We start from the raw sequence: 27,628 nt of genomic DNA, 5'->3' as shown, positions 1-27,628 counted from the left end.
TGCTGAATAAGAATCTTCAATGAGGAGTTAGGTTTCCAAATCCAATCCTGATGCATAAATATGTGGGCTCTGTAGCTAAACTTATACATGTGTACAAGAAAATGACATTGAAAAAATTATGACAAATGCTATCCCTCAATTTATAAGAAATTGCCACCTTTTAGGTCATAGGTGTTTTTGTCATAAAATTTCAAGCATGTAACCAAACAACCAATTTAACATTTTAAATTAAAAAAACTTAACATCTTTGGATGTTTAGAGTAATGGGCCCTTGGACTAACAAATTGCCACCTTTATTAGTTCTTTGATCCTTTGGTGTAGAAAATCATCTTGAAATACTTCCATATATATTTCTTTCTTGCTCTTTGACTACATAAACTTCTAAAACATCTAAATGCATCTAAAATGAACATCTGTAATTACTACATCATTAAATTTATTGTTTTTCTGTGTGGATCCTCATTGACTGTGTATCTGTTTACGTGCTCTGCAACAGTTTCTGATTAAAAACTTTCTACTTTCGAATCTCTCTATTGTAACCCAAAGTATCTTGTACATGTAAATTGGACAGCATTGTCAGTGTAGGTTTCTGAATTAAATATAAATGGCACTGTCTTTAACATTCACATTAGTCTAATTCCAATTTAATAACTAAATTATGGTTTACTGTCCTCACAGTTTAAGAACTTTTAAATTTTTTTATTGTAAATCCTAACAGGCCATATTTCATTTCTTATATATAGGTTGAGGTATATTAAAAGAATATTTAGAGTTTCACCAGTTATTACAGTCCATGTCACCATGTGCATCTTGGCAATAGTCCTACAGTATAATTTCGATTGAAAAAGGCCTTGTGTTAAGGCTGTCATGACAAAACACAGCACTTCTCCCTGCACACATTTTTGATACATGTAATATGCAAAAATGACAGTTTCCAAAAATCCATTTGTACTTGATTTAATAATTTCATTTGTATGTCTTCACATTGAACAGTATGAATATTGGTCATTCACTGTCTATTTGAAGTAAGTATTTGTTAAAGCAATTTGTGTACCTATGACTAATGCTGCTTTGTTAGGTAGAGGTTTTTGTTAATTATATGGTCAGTTTTTTTTTTTATATTTCAGGTTTTCACCTGTTACTAGATGGTGTAGTTGCCTTATCACAACTGAGGTATGACTTGTTACAAGTCTTTTTATAGATGGCACTGTTACTCCAGTTTGATAAGTGTGTCTGTCTGCTTTTTCAATGCAATTAAGTATAAGGGATATTCCCATCTTGGAAATTCTAAATTCTAATTCTAAACAGTTGGTTATGGTACAAGTGTCAATATTTTGCATCAGAATGGTCTGTTACACATTCTTCCCCAAAGTTTTAACTTTTGCCAGCATTACATTATATGTAAAGTACTAAAATTATTAAAATATAGTTCTGAGACATTATATTCTACTGCAACTTTATATTGGCTGTAGTTGTCACATGGCATGGGTATTTATTGAAAATATCTATAAGGTAGTCAACTTTTTATATATAAAGCCATCCTAACCACCTCTTACAAAGTTTTTCACTATATAGTCATGTTTAACTTGAAAAACTAATTATTTTTCTTACCGGTATTCTTCAAATGTAACTAAGTTTCAATAATAGAGGTGGAACATTAACTCAATCAGGTAAACCTTTTCATAATCAGTCATGTGAAATTATAAAGAAATGCAAGAATTGTACAGAACAATTACTAAAGTTGGAATAATATTGTTTTGACATTTTTCTAACTGGAACAACGTGACTAATGGAGATCTGTAGGAGGTGTAATAGGATTTTTTTTTTTTAATTCCTTACAAAATATTTGTCAGACTCACTTTTCAAATGGTATTAATTTTAAGATTATAGATTATATTGAAATTTTGGAGAAAAGCTGGATATGTGGATAAATGTATCTTATCCAAAAGTATCTTAATAGTTCTAGTAAATAAGGCAGAATGTTGAATTATGAACTTGGTTTATAGGAACTTCAAAGGGATGTGTTTATTATGTAAGAGAAACATTACAGTATGTAACAAAATTTTTACTTTTTCTTGTTCCTGGGCAGAAAGTGTTATATTCCAATTGCTAATTCCAAAAGTAAATGGAAAAGACCTATTTTTCTGTTCAAATTTTGCTTTTGTGACCTGGATAATGAAATTTTCAAATTTACCCATTTTCCTGAACATTTCAGGTAGATTCAATGCTGAGTAGCTGATAGAGAATTTTTTTCAACTTACAAGAATTTTCTACAATGTTGTAGAACTCGAAAGAATTTTATAGAACTTTCTATAGTAATATATATACAGGGGCTCACCACTTCATTTTAGTTCTATCTGCCTAAGTGAACACATAGACCTATCTGATTTTATCAGAGATGGTATCAAGAAGCTGCAAGCATTCTCCAGATGCATTTTGCTATGTATGTGGCCAATTTATCAAGACAAGAGCAAAAATTACTCTGTGACAACATCTGTTAAAATGTGTGAAGCTTACAAGGCATATTTTGGCATGCCTGTTGGCGATCAAGACAAACTATGGGCACCTCATTTTACCTGTGAGCTCTGCAGAAAAACTCTAGAAGGTAAGACAGACAATTTTTGCTTGCTTGAATAGTAAGATTTTATATTATACAAATTTTAGACTTTTTAAAATTTAAATTTTTTTTTATATTTTCAATTGTATAGACAAAATATCACACATAAAATATTATGCATGAACATCTCACACATTAGTTGGGGATGAAATAAATTTATTCTTCATAATAACAGTTTTATTTTGCTCTTTTGCAGGATGGTACAGAAGGGAAAAGAGAGCTGTGAAGTTCACTATTTCAAGAATTTGGCGTGAACCCACTGAACACTCAAGCAATTGCTACTTCTGTATGGTGGACCCTTCCAAATGTCAGGCTGGCAAGAATGCATCTGCTATCATGTATCTGGACCTTCCATCATCCATTGCCCCAGTGCAACACTGCCCTGGGCTCCCTGTACCCACTCTGCCAGAAAGAAAGCAGACATCCTCAGAAAAGAGCAGCAAATCAGAAGAGGAGGTAGACATTGAAGATCTGGATTACAATTTCAGAGGTGCAGCTGATGAGAAAAACCCATACTACCCTAACCAAAGACACCTCATTGACTTGATCAGTGATCTTGGTCTAACAAAGTCGAATGCTGAGTTTTTTACATTTAGGTTGAAGGAGTGGGATTTGTTAGATGAAAGTGTGTAAGTCACAAGTCAGAAGAAGCATCAGCTTTGTTGCAGTGGTGTGGGGCTTCTTGGGCAATCACAAGGCTGAAAATTATGTGGAACTGGTTGACGCTCTAGTGAAGAACTACAGCAAAATGGACTGCAGGATGTCCCTGAAAGCCTATATCCTTGATGCTCATCTTGATAAACTCAAGGAGAACATGGAAGCATACTCAGAGGAGCAAGGCAAGTGCTTCCACCAAGATGTACTGGACTTTGAATGCTGCTACCAAGGAGCGTGCAACAAAAACATGATGGGAGACTATATTTTGGGGCTGATACGTGAAAGTGATTTACATTAAAGTTGCAAATCAAAAGACTACTCATTTCTAAACATTTTTGCTCAATTTTGTATAACTTTAGTATAAATACATGCAAATCTTAATTCATATATTGTGTTATTCAGACCTTATGTAAATTTGCAAATTTGTCCAGTTTTACCTAGAAAATAGGTTAATTTCTAAATTTCATTATCCAGGTCACAAAAGCAAAGTTTGAAGGGAATAATGGCCATTTTCTGTAGTTTTGCAACATAAGTAATTAAGAAATAACATATACTATCCAGGAACAAAATTTGTGTTATATAGTGTTATTTTTGTGCAAGAAGAAAAAGATCCAGGTATTGTTGATGTAACCCTCTATTGAACATTTACTGAGGGCAAAAAGAGCAAATAGGCCCCCTGATTCTAACTATAAGAGTTTGTAATTTAGTTACAAGTTATTACAGCTTTTTTTCAAGACCAATGGTGCCTTATTTGGAGTTTTACATGAATTTATGCTTTTGTTATCAAAGAAAAGATTAATCTTTTAGAAATAATGCAGAAATGGTCTGATATAATGTCTGGTTTAAATCATGTAAGCTTATTGTATGACTAGTTTTCTTTGGAGTACTGAGAATTAAAGAAGATTATATTTATATGTTAAAAATATTCAGGGTCTTGTAAACCCTTCCTATAGAATGTTGGAGTCACAGAATGAAAAATTTGGAGTTAAATAATTGTGCATTATTGGTAATAGATTTAACCTTTAAGCTTTGTTGCAGGCTTGTTTTTAGATTTTTTTTTCTGTAATGCATTATGAAGATAATGCATGTAGGTTCTTGTAATGTAATTTTTAGGTATAATTTTGATGGGATAACCTTAATGATGTTGTAGATGTTTGGAATTAAGGAAGAAGAATCACAATGGGCTATCTGTGCTCTGCCCACCACAGGTATTGAAACCCAGTTTCTGGTGTTGTGAATCCACAGTCATACTGCTGTGCACTGGGGGACAGGTATTGTAGAAGAAAAGGATCTTGGTGTTCTGTTTTCAGTTTTTTAAAGCCATCTAACTGGGGGTGCTATTGCTAGTGGTAGGACAAATATGGACACAGATTTCACTTTTAGAATACTATTTTTCTAATAGCATATGTTGCCTTTACATGTCATGGATGGAATTTATTTAAGGGAGTTTAAGTGAAAGTTTTTGATAAAGGATGACTGTGTGTTTTTTAATTGTTTAGTTCCGTGAATAAGGTGGTTTACATAATGACCAACAGGTTCCTTGTTACCTTTAAAGTTTATGTTGTCTCGTGGAATGATTTGTCTGTTGATATGGTTTGCGCATTTAGTTTTATTTTACAATTTTATTGGTTAATTATATGCATGTACTTAGATATTGGATATTCTGATACCCCAGTGCATCCATATTTAAGTTGTTTTAAATTGTTTTACATGTCTTTTGCATTACTCATCTGCTCATCACGAGTGACTTGTCATCTTTGCCTTTTTTGTGTTTTTATATTAAAAATTAATTTTATCCTATAAATTAAAAGTAGTTATAACTACCTGAGTATAAATGAAAAATATTTATTGATTTGAAAAGGAAGAGCATTCATTGTTGTATTTGTTTGTTTTTTTAAGCTGGTAAATATCAACATAGAATATTTTGTAACACGCATGTAGATAGTCTTTAACATAGTGAAAATAAGCTTATGTGCCCATAACACAAATTAAAACAAAATCTATAAATGGCAGTGATTATGCCCTTCTTACTAGGGGAAGCTATTAAGAATTCGAATTTATAAAATAAGGAAGTAAATATAAGGGTACAATATGAACATCCTTTTTAAACATCAATTTTAATATCAGTGTGTCATTTTTCATTAAGGGTTTCTGAAAATCTTAAGATGCATTCTCCTTTTTTTAATGGCATATAAGTTTTAGTAAAGTTGAAGTAGCTATATTGAAATAATTTTTTTATCCATGTGCAATTTATTTTTGTTCAATTCTGATAAATAAGTTACTTCTAGCTTAGAGCAAATGTCATTTTGTTCTGGCAAAATAATCCTCTGTACTGTAAGACTTTAAGATAGACTTTGCATAGTTTAAAAATAATTCAACATTTTTATTAGAAAATAGAAATACACAAATTTTATTTTTAGAAATGAAGTGACCCTAAAATTTTTAATATTTATAATAAAATAGTTAGCCTTACATGAATTAAAGATTAGATTTTTTGTTTAAAAATGTTATCTTTTTTATTTGCAGGTAGTTTGAAAAACAATCATGTCTTTTTTGTCTGAAAACAAAGATGTGGCATGTTATTTGGTTACAAAGCATTCGTGGAAGGGCAAGTAAGTTTTTAAGATATCTGTGGCTTCTATCTAATATTGTATTGATTCTGCAATAATTCATTGACAGTGCAACTAATTCTTTATAAGTTAATGTAGAATATTCTGCTTGCAAAAGAAAATTATTCATTCCCGTTTTCCCATTATTTCAAAAGTAAATGTTGAGCTTTGCCTGCATGTGCAGCCTTTCAAATGGGAGACAGATGGATAGTCAAGACACATCACAGTTCTCAATATATCTAAGATTTATGTACAGAACAGCATGATAATTAATCTATTTTACAGCTACTTCTTTCAAATTGTATAAGAAAAAAAGGAAAAATGTGTGTATATATTTATATGAAGAAATATAAAGGTTTGCACTGAAAATTGGTGACACATTGCAAAACAAGTTAGTTTCAATTTGCTTAAATTGTAAGTATACAACTCACCAGAGATGATTACCTATGTTATAATAATCATTGTAGTAATCATCTTGAAAATATTTATACTTAAACATACTTATTCAGTGATATGTTTAATGACAAAAATTTCCTAAACAAGCAGCAAAAATAATAATGAATTCTTAGTGTTCAAAAAGGGGCTGTTAGGATGTCTCCTGAGATGGAAGGAATGTAATATTAGGACAGGTTAAGGTGTTTAGAATTATTTTATTTAGAGAAAAGAAGAGTTAGAAGGAAAGTGATTGAAGTGCTCAAAATTATAATTCGAATAGATAGGATTGGTACATCATATTTTTTGGGAGATATGTTTAAAGATTCAGCAAGATAGAAGTAATTTGCTTGTTAAACAGTTTTATTTGTTCAATAGGGTTTCAACCTTTAATAGGTTAGCTTCAAACATAAGAAGTTTTGATGAGTACTTGTTGAGACAGGGCTGGATATAGGCAGATGGGTATTTAAATAAATGAGAGACAACTGGCCAAGAAGCTTCTTGTTGCCTCAGATATTATGGTAGATGTCAAATGAATTTTATTTGTATGATAAATATTTAGTTATGTTAGCTTGGGCTTAAACCTAAGTGATTAATGGTAGTAGTGAATGTATGAGGGTTACTTAAAAATCTTATATCACTTTTTTTTTATTGGATCTATTGCAAAACTATTTATTTTTATCTATTTAGAACAAAAAAGTGGTTGATTTAATTAACTGCATCTTCTTTTATACTTGAGGTGTCATAAAATAAAAAAAAAGTTCCATTAACTCTTTTGCTGCCAAATTATTATTTTTAACTAATGCTGATTGCCACGTTCTTTTTGCCTGTTGGTACTGAATAGAGGGTGTATTACGTAAAAAGTTTATACCTTCACTGCAAATGAACATATAAACATGAAATTTTGGTAGTTTGTTTGTCTGTTAATCTTCTGTCTAATGCAGTGGTAATCAATGATACAAGTACACCACAACATATGATACAACTGAGAATCATAAGAAACATTTTACCATTTGTAGCCCACATGTTGACACAATTTTATTTATTTCTAGTTTGTTTTACATATATGAATGATTAAAAAGCATTTTATAGAGTCTAAAGTGCCTTATACTAAAAGTCCAAATGAATATAGTAAGTGAAAATAGTTCGGAAAAAAATTGTCGAAATAAAATTACAAAAGTCTGTTGACTATGTGTTGGTACATAAAAATGATTAGTTTTGAGTGAAATGAAGTATACTTAACAGTCACTCCTTGTATTCAAATCTTGCTGAATTATTTCCAAAAGTTGAGTTGCAATGAATGATGAATGTCTTCATGAAGCCATATTTTAAACTTTGTTGCCTTTTTTTCACATCCTAGAAACAATACTAATCACATGATTAGGTTTGTGAATATGTAAATAGTCTAAGAAAAACATCTAAGGCCTATGAATATTAAATGGGACTGAATTTGCCTGTAAAGTGCTGCTATCTACTGAATAAAGAAGACACTTTAAAAATTTGGCTATAGTTGCAAATGGCACAAAGCAGTAGAATTGACTACAGTCAAATTTGGCAATAGAAAGAATTAATGGAAAAATCATTATGTTCATATAAAATCAGATATTTTAATTTCAAACTGAATGTATAATTCTATAAAAATGTTAATTTAGTTTTAATGTGATTCATGATTAATGTCAAGAACACTGAAGCTATCACAATAAAATTATAGTAAAATCATTTACTCTCTTACTATGAGTAGGTTAAAGTGCTCATATCATGACTTTTTTACAGAATTAATTTAAAATTTTATTAAACTACTTTAATGTATATCTTGAAGTTTAAATATAGTTAATAAATCAAATTTTGCCAATATTTAAGTTTTAAGTTCTTAGTCTTGTAAGGAAATATTTAAATAAATCTCCAATCTTCCCTTGTATGAGAATCATTACATTTGTTCTCTAGGTTTTTCCCTTCTCTAATTTATCTGGCATCTCTCTCTGAATTATGGAAATTAATGTAAATTATATTCATTATAATATATGTTTATATATACGAGGTCTGTTCAAAAAATACGCGGACTGACGTCATAAAACAAAATGTACTTTATTTAGAAGTTACAGGTCTGGGACCCCTTCAAAGTACTCTCCTCCCCAACGCACACACTTATCCCAACGGTGTTTCCACTTGTTGAAACAGTCTTGGTACGCTTCTTTTGTAATGTCCTCCAGCTCCTTCGTCACATTTGCCTTAATCTCGGGAATCGTCTCAAATCTTCTTCCTTTCAAGGGTCTTTTGAGATTGGAGAACAAGAAAAAATTGCAAGGAGCAAGGTCAGGTGAATAGGGGGGGTGGGGAAGAACAGTGATCGAGTGTTTGGCCAAAAACTTGCGAGTTCTGAGGGCTGAATTTTGCAGCAACGCGGTGCATCTTCAATTTTTGGTCAAAACCTCGTAACAAGATCCAATTGATATCCCACACTCTTCAGCAAGCTCCCTGACAGTCGGACGTTGATTTGCCCACACCAGGGTGTTGATTTTGTCGACGTATGGGTCGTCAGTTGATGTGGAAGGACGTCCAGGACGCTCATCATCTTCAATGGACTGTCGACCATCCTTAATACGTTCATGCCACTTGAAACATGCCGTACACTTCATAGCAACATCACCGTAAGCCGTGTTAAGCATAGCAAAAGTTTCAGTCGCAGATTTTCCAAGTTTAACACAATTTCACAGCAAGTCGTTGCTCCTTCAGGTCATTCATTCTGAAATCCACCAAACGAAAAAATCGCACTTCACTTAAATCCGCGTAGCTAATACACAAATGAAGATATCTGCAATCGGGAAATGGCGTCGTAATCCGCTGATCTGTGCGAACCTAGCGACACCAAGCGGATTTCCCCTGGAACAAACTGGAGCCGCACAATTCGAACAGTCCGCGTATTTTTTGAACAGCCCTCGTATTACTAAGATAAATTTTAATTTGAATAGTTTTCAATGTTGTTTGTTTATAGAACCATAAACTTGAAAATCAGACTTACTGGCTATGCCCCTCTGTAACATCCTCTCTTTCATAAAGCACCACTATTTCTCTCTTTTTGTATCATTTGTAACAAAGAGAAAGGCAAAGTTTTAATCTATTAAATGATGTAAATTGCTATGATGCTTTCAGTGTGGGGTATTGTTTTGTTTTCAGTTTGAAAGTTTACCTCAGTGTCCAGTTCAAAGGGGTAAGGAAACGCTTCTTAAACATGCCAATCAGATCCACTCTAACTATTCTGTTGATGATAACATATTCCAACTTGATTGTTTTTTTCAATTTTTGTGTACTATTGGCCTTTTTTCTGTTTTAAGTTTTTTTTATCTATTTTGTGGCATTGTTTGCTTTTTTAGCTGTCTTCTTCTTAGTTTTTTACTTTATTAATTTTTCCAGTTGTTTGGTGCAGATAGCCCTGTAGTTTTACACCAGTAAGTCCTAAACAAATAAACCAAATTCTAACTTTTCTTTTCACAGGGAAAACAATTTCAGATATTTTAGCCCCTCCTTGTATGACAATCCCTCCATCCCAGGTACCATTCTAGTAACTCTCCTTTGAATCCTTTCCAATGGTTCAATATCTTCTGAAATAAGGATCACAAGACTGAACACAATACTCCAAATATGCCTTAATCAGTGACATAAATTGAAATTGTAACCTTTTTAGACTTGTATTCAATATTTCTGTAGATAGAACCTAAAATTCTATTTGCTTTACCAATGGTAACAACACATTTTGGATGGCTTAAGAGACTGATCAATCACTACATCAATATCCTTTTCTTTCATAATGCTGTTAAGGTTATTCCAATCCAAATTATATTTGTAATTGAAATTATGATAACCCACAAACAGTACCTTGCATTTATCATAATTAAAACTCACCTGCCATTTGTTTGCCAAACTCACCAAATGATCTAAATTCATTAGTAAAGCAGCATCCTCCTCCACACAATTGATACCTTGATACCATCAGCAAATTTAAATAATTTGTTGATCATTTTTACGTCTGTTATTGATGTAACTCATAAAGAGCAAAACTTTCAAGACCGAATCCTGAGTTACACCACATGTAACATTAATCCAGTTTGACCGAACTTCATTTGTAACAACTCTGCTTTCTTTCATCCAGTCACTCTTTTGTCCAATTTGCTAACTTATCCTCTATAGGGACAAATATTTTTACAAGCCTTTAATTCAGCATCTTGCCAAATGCTTTTTGAAGATCCAGATACACTAAACCTACATTCTTACCCTCTTCTACAAAAGCAATAACCTTTTCAAAGAATTCAAAAGATTTGTAAGGCAAGATTTGCTCTTAGTGAAACTATGTTGACTATCCAATAAAATACTAAGGTTTGTTAAATGACTTTGCATATCATCCTTTATCAGACTTTCCAAAAATTTTCTCACAGTTGACTAATAGGTGTATAATTACTGGGACAATTTTTATCACTTCACTTGAAAAGAAGAGTGATATCAGCTAACTTCTAATCCCTTGGCACCTGCCCACTATTCAAGGACCTACAAAAAAATAGTAGCAAGGGGCTTACATATCTGATCATTAACTTCCATCAAAATCCTTGGGTAAATATTAGTTAACCCAGAAGCCTTAGCATTCTTTAAACTTCCCTAGTTTTTTAAGTTCAAAATTAATGTGATTATCTTGTTTGATCTTGTACTCTGACACAAAGATGCAAAGAAGTTTCATCATCATTAAGCCAATATTTGTTTATACAAGAAAACGAGGGAAGTCAACCATAACTGATATTCTCTATAACAAAGAAAAGTTAATAAACAGAAGGTTCAGGTCAAAAGAGAAGAGTAAAACTCAAAATATGCAAAAATAAAGAAACCACACTATCTGGATGTGTGATGTTACATGGAAATATGTGTGCTAATGGCAAAATACTTTTTTTGTGGAAGTTGACTAAGACAACATCTTGATGTAATAAATTTTAGTAGCTGTAATGTGTCATATACATATTGTAAAATCTTTCATGAAAAAAGATTTCAGTTATAATTGGTAAAAGAAAAATCTAAGTTGTTAGTAAATGTCTCATCATTGGTTAAAGTGGTTGTTAGTTTCTTTAGTAGAGAATATATACTGAAGGTTTTTATTGTGCATGTATATAACTGGTAATTAATTAACCTGGCCAGACTTGTTTTCTCAGTAGTTTGTTGAGAGATTTGTTTAATTCTTTTTTTCAGTTTCAAAATTGTATTATATTTATTTCAGAATTTTTAAGACTGTAGACCCTTTAGTGAGGGTGTTAATAAGAAGTATTTTAGTGGTTTATTTTATTTGTTGTTTTAAATATATTGTAATTAGAGCAATATTTAATCATGATTTTGGATGTTTATCTATTCATTTATTCAGTAAATCATTTAAAAGCATTAGTATGAATAATAAAAATTCTGTTTGTGCATGTATATGTAGATGAATGTGTGTCTGTAAATATATACACATTTATATACAAGTATATATATATATATATATGTGTGTGTGTGTGTGATTTTATACTTAATGTATTACATTCTAGGTATAAAAGAATATTTTCTGTAGGAACACTAGGGATAAGCACTTATAACCCAGGTACAATGGAAATCACTAACCAGGTGAGTTTAATGTAAATTACTTACCTGAAGTTTGTTTCTGTAAATACAAAACTAGAAAGTTTATGGTCAATTTCTTCAGTACAAAATTCATATATAGTAATTTTTTAATGTGTTGTGACCACTTGAAGGAGCTTGCAAACATCAGAAAAACATCTTGATTATAATGCTATTTCTTGTAACTGCTCATTAGATTTGCTCTACTACTGCATTGCTGAACTGCCTTGTTTGTATAGAATGATTTCAGCTGATATCTGAACTTATCTGTAGCTTTTTTATGCTCGTAATCTTTAGTTGTTTGCACACTGTGGTTAACAACTTTGATGTGTATTTGTTACATGCTACCTATATTGTAGCACATTTCACATCTGGTGAATATGATTCTTTTCAAAACAAGTTGATTTCTAGTAACTGATTCATTTTTCAGAAAATGTAATTTAATAGTAAAGGAAAATGTTAATGTAATTACATGAAGCACATATTGGAAATTTCAGAAACTTCAAGATTCCATCTTTATTAAGCTACAGGTACAAAAATACATAATAGTAATTATACTAGAAATGTGGTACAATCTGTAATAAACAAAATAAAGAAATTTGAATACAAAAAAGAAAGTGATCAGTATGTGGTGCATAATTTATCCATTGCTTGAATGTTTTTACTTTTAATTAAAAAAGATAGTCTGATAACAGCATAAATGCAGAAATTATATAATATGAAATACATGTACTTTCTCAAAGATTGTGTTCAACATTTATTCATGGATGTTTAGCATACTCTGCTTTCAAATGGATTATGGTGTCTATCATCTAACTTAGGATGAAGCCACCTGTTTTAGTGCCTTCAAGTAAATTAAAGCTATAGTCTGAAATAAATTAGAAATTGTAAGAAAATGGATTAGGTTTTGGAAATTTTTAATTTTTCTGGTACTTTATTGGAACTTTTAAAATATTTATTTAAATTGTAAATGCCTTATACTGCATATCCTTTAAGACAATTTCTCTTTTAACTTCAACAACACCAGTTACATGTTGAATATTAACTTAGTCTAAGCTTATACATGTTTTATTATCACTTCCATTGGCCCCTTAGTGTGGATTCCTGTATGTGGAGAGGGGACCTCCCAGGGAAGGTTCTGTTCTTTCAGTTTGCTTCTTCTGGGATCTAAACATCCACCCACATGTTTGCTGTGCATAGCAACCTGTAAAGGGGAGGAGAAGATCCTGGTGGTTAAGGGGTCCATTCCTAACACAACACTTTGGCCTTGAATTCCAGGAGACGGGTGGCCTTGGGGTGATGCCCCCTTTGGTCAGTCAGCTGTCCACTTGGGCTAGGGTCAACCAAGTACCAGTGTTTGATGTTCTCAACAGATGTTGTGGACATTGTGTCTGATGTTAGTATTTGGATATAGTGCTTACGAAACCCTGGCATTGCTGCAGTGTCCTTGTTTGGCACTGTAGTGCATCCCCTCGTGGGGCTTCATGGTGGATTGGATCAGTGGGCACTGATATTTCCCTTTCTTTATTATGAATGCTCCAATTACAAATCTTAATAAAATAGTGAAAAACAGTCTATAGGTAAATGACCATGTCTTGAAGATTCTGAGAAGCAATTTTCACCATCCGTACCACCTGTTGTACCTCTTTTTCTTATATTGCACGCACTTTCAAACAAACCTTTAGGGCAAATGTCTCTTTTTCATTCAGAAGGGACTTGTTGGCTCTCCAAAGTCAGTGAAAAAGCTTTGATCTGGTGACATATTGGTGGAAACATCCATATCTCAATACAGAGAACACCTGTTGCATTCAAAGGCAATTGGGGATATACCTATAGAGGTTACACCTCATGCTACTTTGAATTCATCATGAGGAGCTATTGTTGAGAGGGATTTCAAGAACATCCCAGAGTTGGATATCATTGCTGGTTTCTTCACCCAAGGAGTTTCTGCGGTGAGGCGTATCTCCACTCGCAAAGCTGGAATTATGGTGCTGACCAATGTCCTCATTCTTACATTTATGTCACCATGTCCACCTGCCACAATCAAGAAGGTTATCTTAATTGCAGAGTATCGCCATAAATTCCGAACCCTCTCTGATGTTTCCAGTGTCAGCGGTTTGGTCACTTGAAGACGACATGTTGTGATTCCTTGTTGTGTGCTCATTGTGGTGGCAAGGGCCATGATGCTTATGAGTGTGAAAGAGATCCTCATTGTATCAATTGCAATGGCCCTCACCTGTCCTACTTTTGTTCTTGCCCTAAATGGTTGGAAGAAAAATAGGTCCAGCATTTGAAAATGATTCATAACATCACCTATCCCGAGGCTTGAAAATTGCTGTCCACCATCTAATCTCTGACGTATGCTGCTTCACTTCATTCCACTGCTACTTGGGAGTGCAGACAGATCTCTCTGTGCTTCCTAAAGAATCATTCTCCAAAGAAATGAAAAGTCTTTGGACCTCCATGGTTAAAAAGTTGATGAATCAACTTTGACACCTATCTCTGTCCCTTATATACATTCCACCAAACCCAAAGATCCACATCCTTTGGTTCCAAGTACAGGCATTTCCTCGGATCAGTCTTTCTTTCTCATCCTAAGATGCAAAACAATCATTTTTTCATGTCCTCAGTCTCTGGAATCCTCTTCCAACAGCAAAGACCTGTTCAATCGACTCAGGGCAGGATCCACGGAGGTCGATAGACCTCCTTTGAATAAGGAAAGTAAGGAAAAAAGATGTGGTCGTAAACAGAAGGGTGATTTGCCCAATTCACCTACACGTAAATAAAAATGGCCACCCTGATACAATGGAACTGTTGAGGTTTATGTTCTAATCTGGATGACATCAAAACACTGATTGCTTTCTACCATCCTGTTTGTTTCTCCTTACAGAAAACATTTCTGAAACCCACCAATACAGTCACCTTTCGGTGGTTTTCTTAATACGGAAATGACAGGCTGTGTGATGGAGGGGTGGTACTGTTAGTTGTTCAGCATGTGCCCACCCTGTCTTTACCACTCGAAACACCCTTCGAGGCTGTAGCCATCTGTGTTTCCTTGGGTCATACCATCACTGTTTGTTTTCTCTATCTGTGCCCTGAGAGACATATGATCAATCAGACCTTGATGCTCCCATTAAACAGTTGCTGTCTCCCTTTTTCTTCCTGGGGGACTTTAATGGATATCATCCCCTCTGGGGAAGTGCTGGTATTGATAGGAGGGGTCGCTCTGTAGAGTGTATGCTCTCTGATCACAACCTTTCTCTTTTTAATACTGGTTCTTCTACTTATTTCCATGTGCCTAGTCAGTCCTTTACTGCTATTGATCTCTCAATTTTCTCCCCTTCATTATTTTCCCATTTTTCATGGAGGGTTGGATTAGGCAAACTGGCCTTTTTTCACTGCTCTTGCAGAACTTGATCCCGCCGTTGTCTGTAAGCCATCAATAGATGACTGTGTGGCAGCAGTAACTGACTGTATTATACAAGCAGCTGCTCAATATATTCCTACAACCTCGACATGTTTTCCACTGTATCCTCATCCATGGTGGAATCCTGCCTGCAACATGGCACGGAAGGCTCTAAAATGAGCCTGGAATACTTTCCATAGATATCTCACACTCTCGAACCTCATCGCTTTACAGCAGGCTCGTGCACATGCTCAATAGGTAAAATGTGAAAGCCAGAAGGAATCTTGGATAAAGTTCACAACCAGCATATCTTCTACCACCAATTCCAAAGTCATTTGGGACAAGATTCGAAAGGTCAGTGGGCAATATCACTCTGTCCCCCTTTCAAGGAAGCAAGCGACAGTACATTCTTTTTTATTGAAGCTATCTATTATGGTTTCGGTTAATCTCATTAGGTGGTATGTCGATTGTCTAAATTTCCTGAATCCATTTTGTTCTTTTGGTAATTTTGATGTTATCTCAAAGAATGTGGAGAGTCTATTACTGATTATTCTTTCGAGAATTTTGCCTACACAGGTGTTCAGGCTGATTGGTCTATGCTATTAGGTTTATTTGCTGGCTTTCCTTCCTTATGGAACATTAATATATTTGCAAGCTTCCAAGAAACTGGGATGTATCCTGAGGATAGAGATAGGTTAAAAAGTGAATTTAGATGGTCAAACAATTTCGGAGTGCCCTTTCTTAAAAGGATGGCTTGTATTTCATCTTCACCTTGAGCTTTGTTGTATTTTTTTATTGCTTCGAGTAGTTCTTGAAGGGATATTTCATTTGTTAGTAACGTGCTTGCATAATCTGTGTTGGAACTTGTGTTTGTCTCAGTTATGTTTATTGGAAAAATTGGTTCAAATTGTTTTTTATTGTTTAATATGTGGTTATTGACTTTATTGTAGAAATATGTATTCATATCTGGATCAGTATGAGTTTTAAAAGTATTTTGAAGTTGATCTTTGAAAGCTTCGTCTATTTCTTTATTTGTATGTGCTATAGTATTATTATGTTCAAGTGGAGGATATTTCTTTGTGACTGTATTATCATTGATGAGTCTTTTAAGGTGTGACCAGAATTTTTTCAGGTCAGTTTTATCATTTAGTTTTGAGCAGTAGTTGTCCCATTTATCTTGTTTTTGTTGTTTTATTTGTGTTCTGATGTGATTTCTAATATTGTTTATTTGCGTTTTTGTTTCTTTGTCTCTTGTTATCATATACTGTCTTCTTAATTGTCTTCATTTTTTGATTAGAGTGATTGTTTCTGTGGTGGGTTTCCATGTGTTGTTTGTTGTTTTATGGTGTTGTTTTGGTATTGTTATCTTGGCTGCTTTCTGAAGGCACTCCGTTATTGTTTGACAGCAGTTATCCATTTCAATATGGGTTTTTAACTTCTTTTACAACTTTATTAGGTAATAGGTTGTCTAATACCTGTTTGTAATTTTGCCAATTTGCTTTTCTGTAATTAAATTTTTCTTTCCTAAGTGTTATATTTTTATGGGGGACAAGATTGAAGACACAGTATATTGGAAGGTGATCACTATCAACATCTTTTCCCACTTGGAATTTTATTATTTTTTGGCTCAGATTATATGTACACATGCACAGGTCTAGTATGTCACTGGAGTTAGTGGCATACGCTATGTGTGTAGGGGTGGTATCATTTAATAAGACTATATTGTTATCATCTATGAATTGTAAAAGGCTTCTACCATTGTTGTTTGAGCTTCAGCATCCAAAGTTAACATTTTTACTATTAGGTTGAGGAATAATTCGTGAGCGTTTTTAAATAATTTCATTCAAGCATTACATGCAAGACTATACAATACTTCAATGCATGAACACATTACACCCAAAACATTTATTATGATACTTTATTTCATGTAATACCTAGGTATATAGTATGCATTGTTTTAAACGAAATTGCAAGAAATTAAATGCGAAAAGCAGATGGTGTCGAAAATGCTCGATTTTGTCCACTTGATATTCCATTTAATGAGCTGAAAATGAAAGCAAAAATTAAAGACATATGAAAATCAAACACACCATCTATTAGAGCAAAAATTTATCTTCCAAATGACATGAAATATTTTGCAAAAGCATTTCATTTATGAATATATTTTTTTAACTTGAAAAAACGCTCACGAATTATTCCTCAACCCAATATTTAAGTCACCCATGACTATAGAGTTTTCGTTGTGGGAAAAGATGTTGCTGAGTAATGCTATATCTAGTTGTTTATTTTGTGAGCAGTATATTCTTGCTACAGTTACTTTTGTTTTGTTTTTTTGCAGGATATCGACAGTAACATGTTCGTTGTTACTGCTCAATTTAATTGTATAACTGAAAGCTCCATTTTGTCGAGTAGCATAATGCCTCTATTTTCATCATTTTTATTTATTGTGTCTTTCCTTATTGTTGTATAATTTGGTATTTTAAATCTACTGTTATTGCATATTAGAGTTTCGCTTACTATTATAATGTGGGGGTTAGTTTCTTGTATTAGGTCTTCGATCTCATGTTTCTTGGAAGCTATTGCACCTTGGATGTTGATATATATATATATATATATATATATATATCAACAAACTACAAACAATCCAAAACACACTCCTCACAACTCCATACAGAGTTCCAAGAACTATATCATCTCAATTCATTCACGAATATTCGAACATACCAACTGTACCAGATAGACTCTTACATAGTACAATAATGTACTTTGATAAGAATTGGATGAAAAACGAATTACTATGCAAACTAGACATGTACCTCATACATGATAAAGCTAATCCTAAATATCTCTCCCCAGTTAATTTTAATTTATATTTTGAATATAAAAATAAATAAGTACATAAAAAATAATAGTAATAAAAAATAATAAAAATAATATATATATTTATTAAATAATAATAAAAATGCCACCAACAAACTTGACATTCTGCTGATAGAATAAAATAATCACTATGTATGAGCCACAATACATGGACATTGCCCTGAAAAGGATCAAAATAATATTCAGTTCAACAATTACAAAAACCAATTTGGCAAGAACATAAGTATGGGGAGGAGGAAGAGGTCATAGAGAACCTGACCCTCCAGGGTATGAACTCTTCTTACCAAAACACACAGAGAGAGAGAGAGAGAGAGAGATCTGTCCCCATCTCGATTTTGCTCTCTGATGGCCAGGAAGTAACTTATACTCTAGGTGAAAGCTTTTGCCGGGTATCTAGCACTTCTGCCTCTTCTTCCACCTTCTTCGCCATCAAGACTTGGGCAGAGCAATCACCTCCTTTCTTTCGAGTTGAATGTCTCTATGACTATAATTGTCCCTTTACACTAGTGGAACTCAAACTGGCCCTTCATCGGTCTGGCAGTTTCTTCGGTTGGACCTGATGATATACACTATGAGATGCTGCGCTATCTATCTCTTGCTTCTCTTGCTATCCTTCTGGTTGTTTTTAACCAGATCTGGCAGGAGAATGTTTTTCCTCATGGCAGGCTATTGTCCTGCCTTTCTCCAAGCCTGGGAAGGATCCCAAGATTCTTTCAAACTACCATCCAATTCCTTTGACAAGCTGCCTCTTTAAGACCTTAGAGAGGATGGTTAATGCTCGTCTTGTTTGGTTTGTTGAATCAAACAACCTCCTTTTGCCCACCTAGTGTGGGTTCTGATGACAGTGCTCCACCATGGACCACCTGATTCGACTATGGTCCTGTATTCAAGGCTTGGCTCCATGCCAGCTGGCAGTCGACTTGGAGTGAGCAACGTGAAAACAAGCTTTTTCAAATAAAACCCTATATTGGACTTTGGCCATCTTGTTCCCATAAGGATTGGAAAGAGAAATTTGTTCTAACTAGACTATGCATTGGTCACAGGTTTTTAACTCATTGTTTTCTTTTATCTGGAACTGATGTACCAGTGTGTAGTTTGTATAACACTCTGTCACAATAAGCCATATTTTACTTTCTTGTCATCATTATAATTCATAAAGATGGCACCATTTTAAGCATGTTCTGTCCCAAGGTTTGTCCATAACGTTAGACAGTATTATTGGTGATGGTGACACTGTCCACCTTGGTAATGTTTTTAGTTTTTTAAAGGCTATTAATCTTTTAATGCCATTTAAGTTTTTTAATATATACTTTACACCTTTTTAATGTGGCTCCCTTTTAAAAATCACAGTTCATATAGTTCAATTTGAAATTAGAAACTGACCATAACATTAAGTAACTTGAAACCAGGACTGAAAAGGCCAACTTCAGGTGACTGATGGTGGTTTTTATACTTACCTGTTAGTCTTCCTGGTGAGTTATGACAATTACAGAAAGTCTTTTACAACTTGAATTACTGTAGTTGTTCTCTTAACGTTGTAGACTAGATGTAAACATTGTTTTATGCTATTTATTTATTTTTTAACTTTGTTTTGTTTTACCTTAATTATCTTTTATGAAGTTTACTGAATTTACTTTTACCTTTTTACCGGATGTTTGGCCTAGATACCCTAGATGCTTTGTGCCATAAAACATTAAATCAACAAACCAACCAACCAACTTCCATTAGCTTACTTGATCATGTGTTCATTTTGGAATACACTTACTTGGTATATTAAGAGTTTTTTGTATAGTTCTATGTTTTCCATTTTATCTTTACTTGACACTTTGTTTTCTTAATTGTCTAATGATTTTGGCATTTAAAAATAATTATCACAAGTACAGGACTCAAGTTTTTTTACAAAAGGAATGAATTTCTTTAGCAAGCATTTTATATTTTTCACCATACTTAAAATCACTTTTGTATTAATATATAACTTATCTCTCTCCATGTTTGTTGTTAAGCAGTTCTAATTTGGGTGCAACTGAGTTTACTGTCCACTCATGGAGGAGACACTCTTGTAACATATGAACTTGTTTAGTATCGTACTTTAATTGATTAAAAAACAAGAAAAGAAACATTATACAGTATTGTTGCCAAAACCAGGGTGTAAACAACAAAAAACTCAGGAAATACTGGTCACAATGCTCCTTTAATTCTTGGTGAATGAACAGTGTAGGCTTTTTAAACTGCCTGTAGTAAAGATAAGGTAGAAATGCTGAACAGTAGCAGCAAGCAACTGTCATAAGATCAGTTAAAAAAACTTTTACATTTAAAAATTGTCATGCAAGTTTGGTAAAATATCTCTATCTGACTAGAAATGCACAAACAACAAATGTATAATGACCAATGAATAAATACAAAGGCAAAACTTTAGAAATGTGACTTTGAGATTGTTGGCTTCCTCCAAATAAATGACTGATAGTTGACTTGAGAAAGTTTATAAGCTACCTAAAATTTTGACAATGTGTAGGGGGCTTTATTGTTGGAATAATGAAATGTTGAGCAGTGGATGATAATATGACAGTTTTAGAAAACTTCACTACAGAATGAATGGTAGAAGTAGAAAAAAACCTAAAACTGATGACTTTAAGTTTACTATATATATAGATGTAACTATTTGGAATCCATTCTAATTAATTAAAATTCAGATTTGAAAAGTCAGTACTTGTGTAATTAATCAAGTTTAACATTACTAAAGTTGTTTCTTTGTAAATAGTGGCCCTATGCTGAGTTTGTCAGTATTGCACCTAACCTAAAAGGACAAACCAGTAATGAATTTATCATCACTATGAAGAGGGGAAAGAAAAATGATTCCATGAAGTTTTCTTCTGATCATCGTTCCGACATACTAACAGAAGCATTGGCAAGTTAAATTTTTTTTGTGACATAATTCCAAAACATACCTTCCTTCACTCACACTACATCTATTACTCTTCTGCCAGGTTTATTGGCCTGATTTTTTCTCACTTGCTTTGGTATTTTATTCCCTACTTAATTGTCCTTGGAGATGCTTGTCTCATGATACTCTCCAACTATGTCAATATGTCCTTTATTCTAGTATGTCATTCAGATAATGTTATAGCTTTTTCTTGACAAAGCATCACTAACAGGTTTTTCACTGCTATGATCATTCTCAGATACTTTGAGATTTATTCATGTTACCAAGTTGACTTTTATATCAAAGAAAAAAAAAACATTTTATTAGCAAACAACATATGGTATGAATTCTCATATTATTATTTCTGGCACAGAGATAAATCAGATTTCTCCTATCCCATCTCTGATACCTAGCATCGTACAATAATTGCAGGTGGGATGTTGAGTCACACTCTGTTGAGATTGTCAGTGATTTATTCATAGGGAGATGGAGATGTACATTTGGTTCAGTAGTGTTCCTCCGTGGGGCTCCGAGGGGCTCCGAGGCTGCATCTGAGGACAATTCTGGACGTTTTTTTAGAGAAATTTTGTTTTTTCCTGTGCTTTTTATTCCATTGGTTTCTCAGTCCCTCTATGTGAAAGTGGTAAGTTTATAGACTTAAATCACTGAAATATAAAGTTTGATTCCCTATAATGGACACAGTATATAGCCCAATGCTGCTTTTCTCTAACAAAACAAATATATCTGACAAAATATTGTTTCAAATAATGGTGATCATAACATTTCTTAAAAGAAATATACAGTCATGTGAAAAAGTTAGGACACCCTATAAAAGCCTGTGTATTTTTGTAACATTTTTGATATATAAATATTTAATTTCAATTTTAACAATACCGAGAGATTATAAGAATATAACTAAACAATTAAAACTGAAGAAAAGACTTTTCAAGATCTTCTGTAAACGTAATTCTACAAAAATGCATATTCTAACTGAGGAAAAAGTTAGGACACCCCACATTTATTCCCCCTTAAAATGGCTTAACTCGCACACAAGTGTATCACACCAGGTGCACATGATTAGAAGATCGTTACTCAGCATTTTGAGTGAGACTTGCCCTATTTAAACCTCAGACATTTAGTTTGGTGTGCTCCTGACTGTTGAAGTGAGAGTGAGCACCATGGTGAGAGCAAAAGAGCTGTCTGAGGCCTTCAAAAAGAAAATTGTAGCAGCTTATAAGTCTGGTAAGGGATTTAAAAAGATCCCAAAAGATGTTGAAATCAGCCATTCCACTGTCTGGGAAATAGTTAACAAGTGGAGGGCTTTCAAAACAACTGCCAACATGCCCAGGTCTGGTCATCCAAGCAAGTTCACCCTGAGAGCAGACTGCAAGATGCTACAAGAGGTCTCCAAACACCCTAACATGTCATCATGGGACCTACAGCAGGCTCTGGCTACTGTTGATGTGAAAGTGCATGCCTCTACAATCAGAAAGAGACTGCACAAGTTTAACTTGCATGGGAGGTATGCAAGGAGGAAACCTTTACTCTCTAAGAGAAACATCAAGGCCAGACTGAAGTTTGCCAGAGATAATGTAGGCAAAGACCAGGACTTCTGGAATAATGTTCTTTGGACAAATGAGTCCAAATTTGAATTATTTGGACACGCGAACAGAGGACATATTTGGCATAAACTAAATACAGCATTCCAGGAAAAGAACCTCATACCAACTGTGAAGCATGGAGGTGGAAGTGTCATGGTTTGGGGCTGCTTTGTTGCAGCAGAACCTGGACAGCTCACAATCATAGAATCCACCATGCATTCTACTGTGTATCAGAGGGTGCTTGAGGAACATGCGAGTCCATCTATAAGAAAATTTAAAGCTGAAGCGGAACTGGAACCTGCAACACGACAATGACCCAAAACATACAAGTAAATCCACCAAGGACTGGCTGAAAACTAAGAAATGGAGAGTCCTGGAATGGCCGAGTCAAAGCCCAGATCTTAATCCCATTGAGATGCTGTGGGGTGACTTGAAATGGGCTGTACATGCAAGAAACCTCTCAAACATCTCACAGCTGACAGAATTCTGCATTGAGGAGTGGGGCAAACTTTCTTCAGACTGGTGTCAGAGGCTGGTAGATGGCTACAAAAAGTGTCTCACTGCAGTTATTTTAGCCAAAGGGGTAACAGTAGCTATTATGGGGTAGGGTGTCCTAACATTTTCCTTAGTTAGAATATGCAATTTTGTAGAATTACATTTACAGAAGACCTTGAAAAGTCTTTTCTTCAGTTTTAATTGTTTAGTTATATTCCTATAATCTCTCAGTATTGTTGAAATTGAGATTAAATATCTATATATCCAAAAATGTTACAAAAATACACAGACTTTCATGGGGTTACCTAACTTTTTCACATGACTGTAAAAGGAGGCCACCTTATGATAAGCTACTTCTGATTTGTTTCTTCAGTTGGTTCATTGAGAGTATGATGTTTTGGGCCTTTTCTAGATTACTTACTTGATGGTGGAAAGGTTTGGTAGCAAATATTTAGTGATTCTATACATTTACGGATGTTGTGGTTCGTGTAGGAAGGTTTGCTGCTCAGCTGTGATGGGACAGCTATGTCTTGGTTGTTGGAACTGTTGCCTAGCACCACCAGATGAAAGTATCTTACAACTCTTAAATAACACATTTTCTCCTTGAAGTCAGTGGTTCTAAGGAAGAGTTCATAGTTAACCTGCATAGATCTGTGTCCTTTGGTAGGACAGCAGTATGTCTATGGACTTACAATTCTAACATCCATCATGTTGTTTCCTTGCAACAAACTTTGTCTGAAGACTCAGGATTACCACTTTCATTAATGATGAACTGGAACCATTGTTAGCATACATGTTGGTTTAGTTTTCAGATTCTATGTTGTTTTGGGGCAAGTGGAATTTACCTCACCCACACAGTTGGGGAGTGAGGGTTATTTTCTGTAATTCCAGACCAAATGTGTTTTGTTTCTTTGATTGAGTAAGGCATACATGATCGCATCTGTGTGAGCATGGGGTGTTGCCTTTTAGACTTCTTAAGGTTAAGGATAAGGTCTGTTCACTTGGGTTTTGCTTTGTTTTCATTCTTTTCATGTCACTCTATGGCTTCAGTTTGGGATTCATGATTGTGTATGTATATATAACTTCAAGAGTACCTTATTTTCATTTTTTATTTTATTTTTATTTTCTAAATTTAATTTTTTTTTCCATCTTGTAATGTTTATCTTTTCCTTATTCTTATTTTAACTTGGGAGAGCAGTAACCTTCCCACAACTTTCTGCAGGCAGTGAAGGGTGATTAGATGTGGGTCATTGTGGGCTTGAGCCCCCACATCTTGCTTTCTTAATTTCTAAATTTCTATTCTTATGTGAGACTAGCAAGTTGGAGGTTAAGACTGATAGACAGTGTATCCCCATCGCAATGTGGATCATCCTCCTTCAGTCACCTCCAAAACCGAGGATACATTTTATAATCCCACATTGTAGTTGTACGCTAGGATCTTTTTAAAAATATGTATTGTATTTTGTTTAATTTTAATGTGTTTTGTTTATGGCTTAAAAATGTATGGTTATATATACATCTAGTAGTCCATTTTTCCTGGTCATGAATGTGGGGTATTGGCCCTATAATTCCAATTACAAGCAATGGAACCCTAGATATCTGGTGAAGCCTAGCTGTTAGTGATGATAAATCATATAAAGTTCCATCAACAGTACATGAAGTAAGTCCTGGGTAAAGAGCATACCTGTTATGGATGTAATGAAGTACCCCCACTAGAATGCCAATCTTCAGTTGGCACACCCATGATCTGTGCAGATGCTTTGGGTATGGATAATGCTCTCAATAGCCCCTCCACCTTCTCAGTATGGGATTTTAGCTGTAGTGTGAGAGGAGGTAAGTATGCCCTTGAAGTTAAAGTTTTATTAAGTTAAACATGTATTTCCAATAACACTTACCTCCTTTCACATTCTCCTGTCCCTTCTCCCCACAAGAATCAGTGTTAGAGATTGCAGAGGGCACGTTGATATATGTGGAGAGTGTCACAGGACAAATATAGCCAAGAGCAATCAAGTGGGATATAAGACTGGAGCAACAAGAAAACATCAGACCAACACTTAAGTGGGTGAGGAAAAACTCTAGCAATTGAATAATAGCTGTATTGTGAGAAGAGATAAGTATTATTGGAAATATATTTCGATTTAAGAAAATGTTAACCAAAAATATTGTGTGGTATAATGTAAAAGATATGACAATATTTCAATTTGTAAAATAAAAATTTAATATAAAGTAAAATTATGACATATTTATTTGATAGTTACATGGTCACAATACAAGGAAAGGGATGTTTTTGTGCTGTAAAGAATTTGAAACGTATAACCTGTTCTTGTACATTTTGTTACTCAAGTTGTGACACTTATGTTAATTGTTTTAACTAGTTTATTTTTATGGTAGAATCATGCGTATCAGCAATTAAAACTGTATAGTTACTTTGTATCATATGAAGGTGGTTTAAAGCAAAGTATAATGATGTAATAAGCACATCATAAGAAATATGCTTAGCAAGGATAAAGTTAGGGATTCTGAACAGTGTTTCATGTTTTATATTTTAAAGGTTAAAGATTATCTCAGTGTTTTTTATTTTATAAAATTAAACAACACGTAAAACAGAAGCTAATATTGTATTGGTGTTGAGAATTTGTTACTAAAGTTTATCAGTGTTTGACACATTCAAAAACTGTTTTTATCATTATATGCATTGTGAGTGAAGCTGGAAAATATAATAAGAATGAATATGTGTTTGAACTAAAATGTATACTTTATATCTGTGCTATAAATAATTGTGGTAATATATAAAATCTCAAACTGAAATTATTTGAAGACTTTTAAGCCACATCTAGTCATTTAAACAGGTCATTTAAGTTCAGTATTAGTTTAAGTTAGTTTGATTTTTATTTTCATTTAGTACACTTTTAACTGTTCACATTGTTATGTTTATTAGTTTTCAAATACATAAAGTTTAAGATGAACAGCTTTCAAGAGAAAATTGCAGAAGTCACAATATTGTTTTTATTTAAAAGAAATGGCATCTGTTGTATTTCTCCGTCATAAAATTTAAACTTGCTATTAGTAACAAGCTACTACACAGTTTGTTTCAGATATAAAAAGGAGGAATAAAAATACTTATTTTCTGCGATCAACATTGCACAGTAGCATTATATAACCAAAGAAAACATTTTCATAATTGTTGAATGTTGGTAGAAAGTATCTAATGAAAATATCTTTTATTATAACTTTTTGTCTTTTTTTAACTAAAACTGTATAAAAAATTAAATGAAACTATAATAGAAAAAATAATTGCTTTGTTTTTTGTACTGTGTTCCAAAATAAGCAATTGTGATGAATTTGTGTATTCAAAAAATAACATTGGTAAAGAATTCAATGAAATACTGGTATTTGAAATCTAAGTGTTCTGAATGTACTACCATTCAACCTTTTGTGCATTTGTAGTTCATAATATCAGTACATTTTGTTTATTAACTTTGATTGCAACAGCTTCTACATTGAAGCTGATAAATTAGAAGACCTAATAGTGTAAAAAATTATTTTCAGTATGAATTAGTTAATTTCAAGAACTAGAACAAGTGTAATAATGTTTATCCTGTGGATACTATTAGTGTTTGATGTTAAACATGTTTTTTTCCTATTATTTCACATTATATTCAGTTTATTTCTGTATTTTGAACAGTGTTTTGAAATGCACTGGAAGATGAAAAGTTTAGTAAAAAGTAATATGAAAGCAAGGTTAAAATCACTTTCACACTTTATATTTTATTTACAAAAAATTTGATATAAATAAGTTGCTATTAACATCCATGCAAGACTATGATTTGCTGTTAAAAATCTGTGCAAAAAAATTAGGAAAATTAAACCCAATAAGTATTATTATTATTATTATAATTACACATTTCTTTGGTACTTAGATAGTCTGTAATTGCTTTAATTTTGTGAAACATCTATTTTTCCAGAGGTTTCGACATTGTTTTGCAGAAGCAGCTTCAGGTATAAGTGTAAGTGCATTTTCTCAAATATAATAATTTAGATTTCATAGTTAAGTTATCATATTTTAATAAACTGAAACTGGAGTGTTTTTATGATTTGTAAATGTTAATCATTTATGTAATTTTTTAAAAACAGTTGGTACATATTGGAAATTGTTGTAGATAAATTTTCTTTAGTGATGTGACAAATTTATTTTTGCTACTCAATACAACTTTAAACTCTCTTTTCCTACTTTGACTAGAAGTACGATACTTTTAAATTTCAAAATTTTTATCATATGCAAAATTTTCTTGTCTGATTTCTGCACTTCGTGCGTGATTGTGTTTATTTTCAAGAAAAGATATGAATACAGCATAGTTATTAAATGTATTATATACAGGAAAG

At 33.3% G+C, this 27,628-nt stretch overlaps 1 protein-coding gene across 1 annotated transcript in view; it reads left to right on the top strand.

The window, feature by feature from the left end:
* The window catches only part of Rme-8 (receptor mediated endocytosis 8), a 170,910-nt gene that overhangs the window by 2,018 nt on the left and 141,264 nt on the right, over nt 1-27,628 (top strand). Inside the window, 4 exon segments of the mRNA XM_076472799.1 lie at nt 5,801-5,886; nt 11,874-11,949; nt 20,988-21,134; nt 27,211-27,252. Of these exon segments, the coding sequence (XP_076328914.1) occupies nt 5,819-5,886; nt 11,874-11,949; nt 20,988-21,134; nt 27,211-27,252 (333 nt within the window). The 5' untranslated portion in view covers nt 5,801-5,818.

The sequence above is a fragment of the Tachypleus tridentatus genome, chromosome 12 (genome assembly GCF_004210375.1).
Source record: "Tachypleus tridentatus isolate NWPU-2018 chromosome 12, ASM421037v1, whole genome shotgun sequence".
Lineage (NCBI taxonomy): Eukaryota > Metazoa > Arthropoda > Merostomata > Xiphosura > Limulidae > Tachypleus > Tachypleus tridentatus.
The sequence above is the reverse complement of the archived record's forward strand: the minus strand, read 5'-3'. Positions and strand labels throughout refer to the sequence as shown.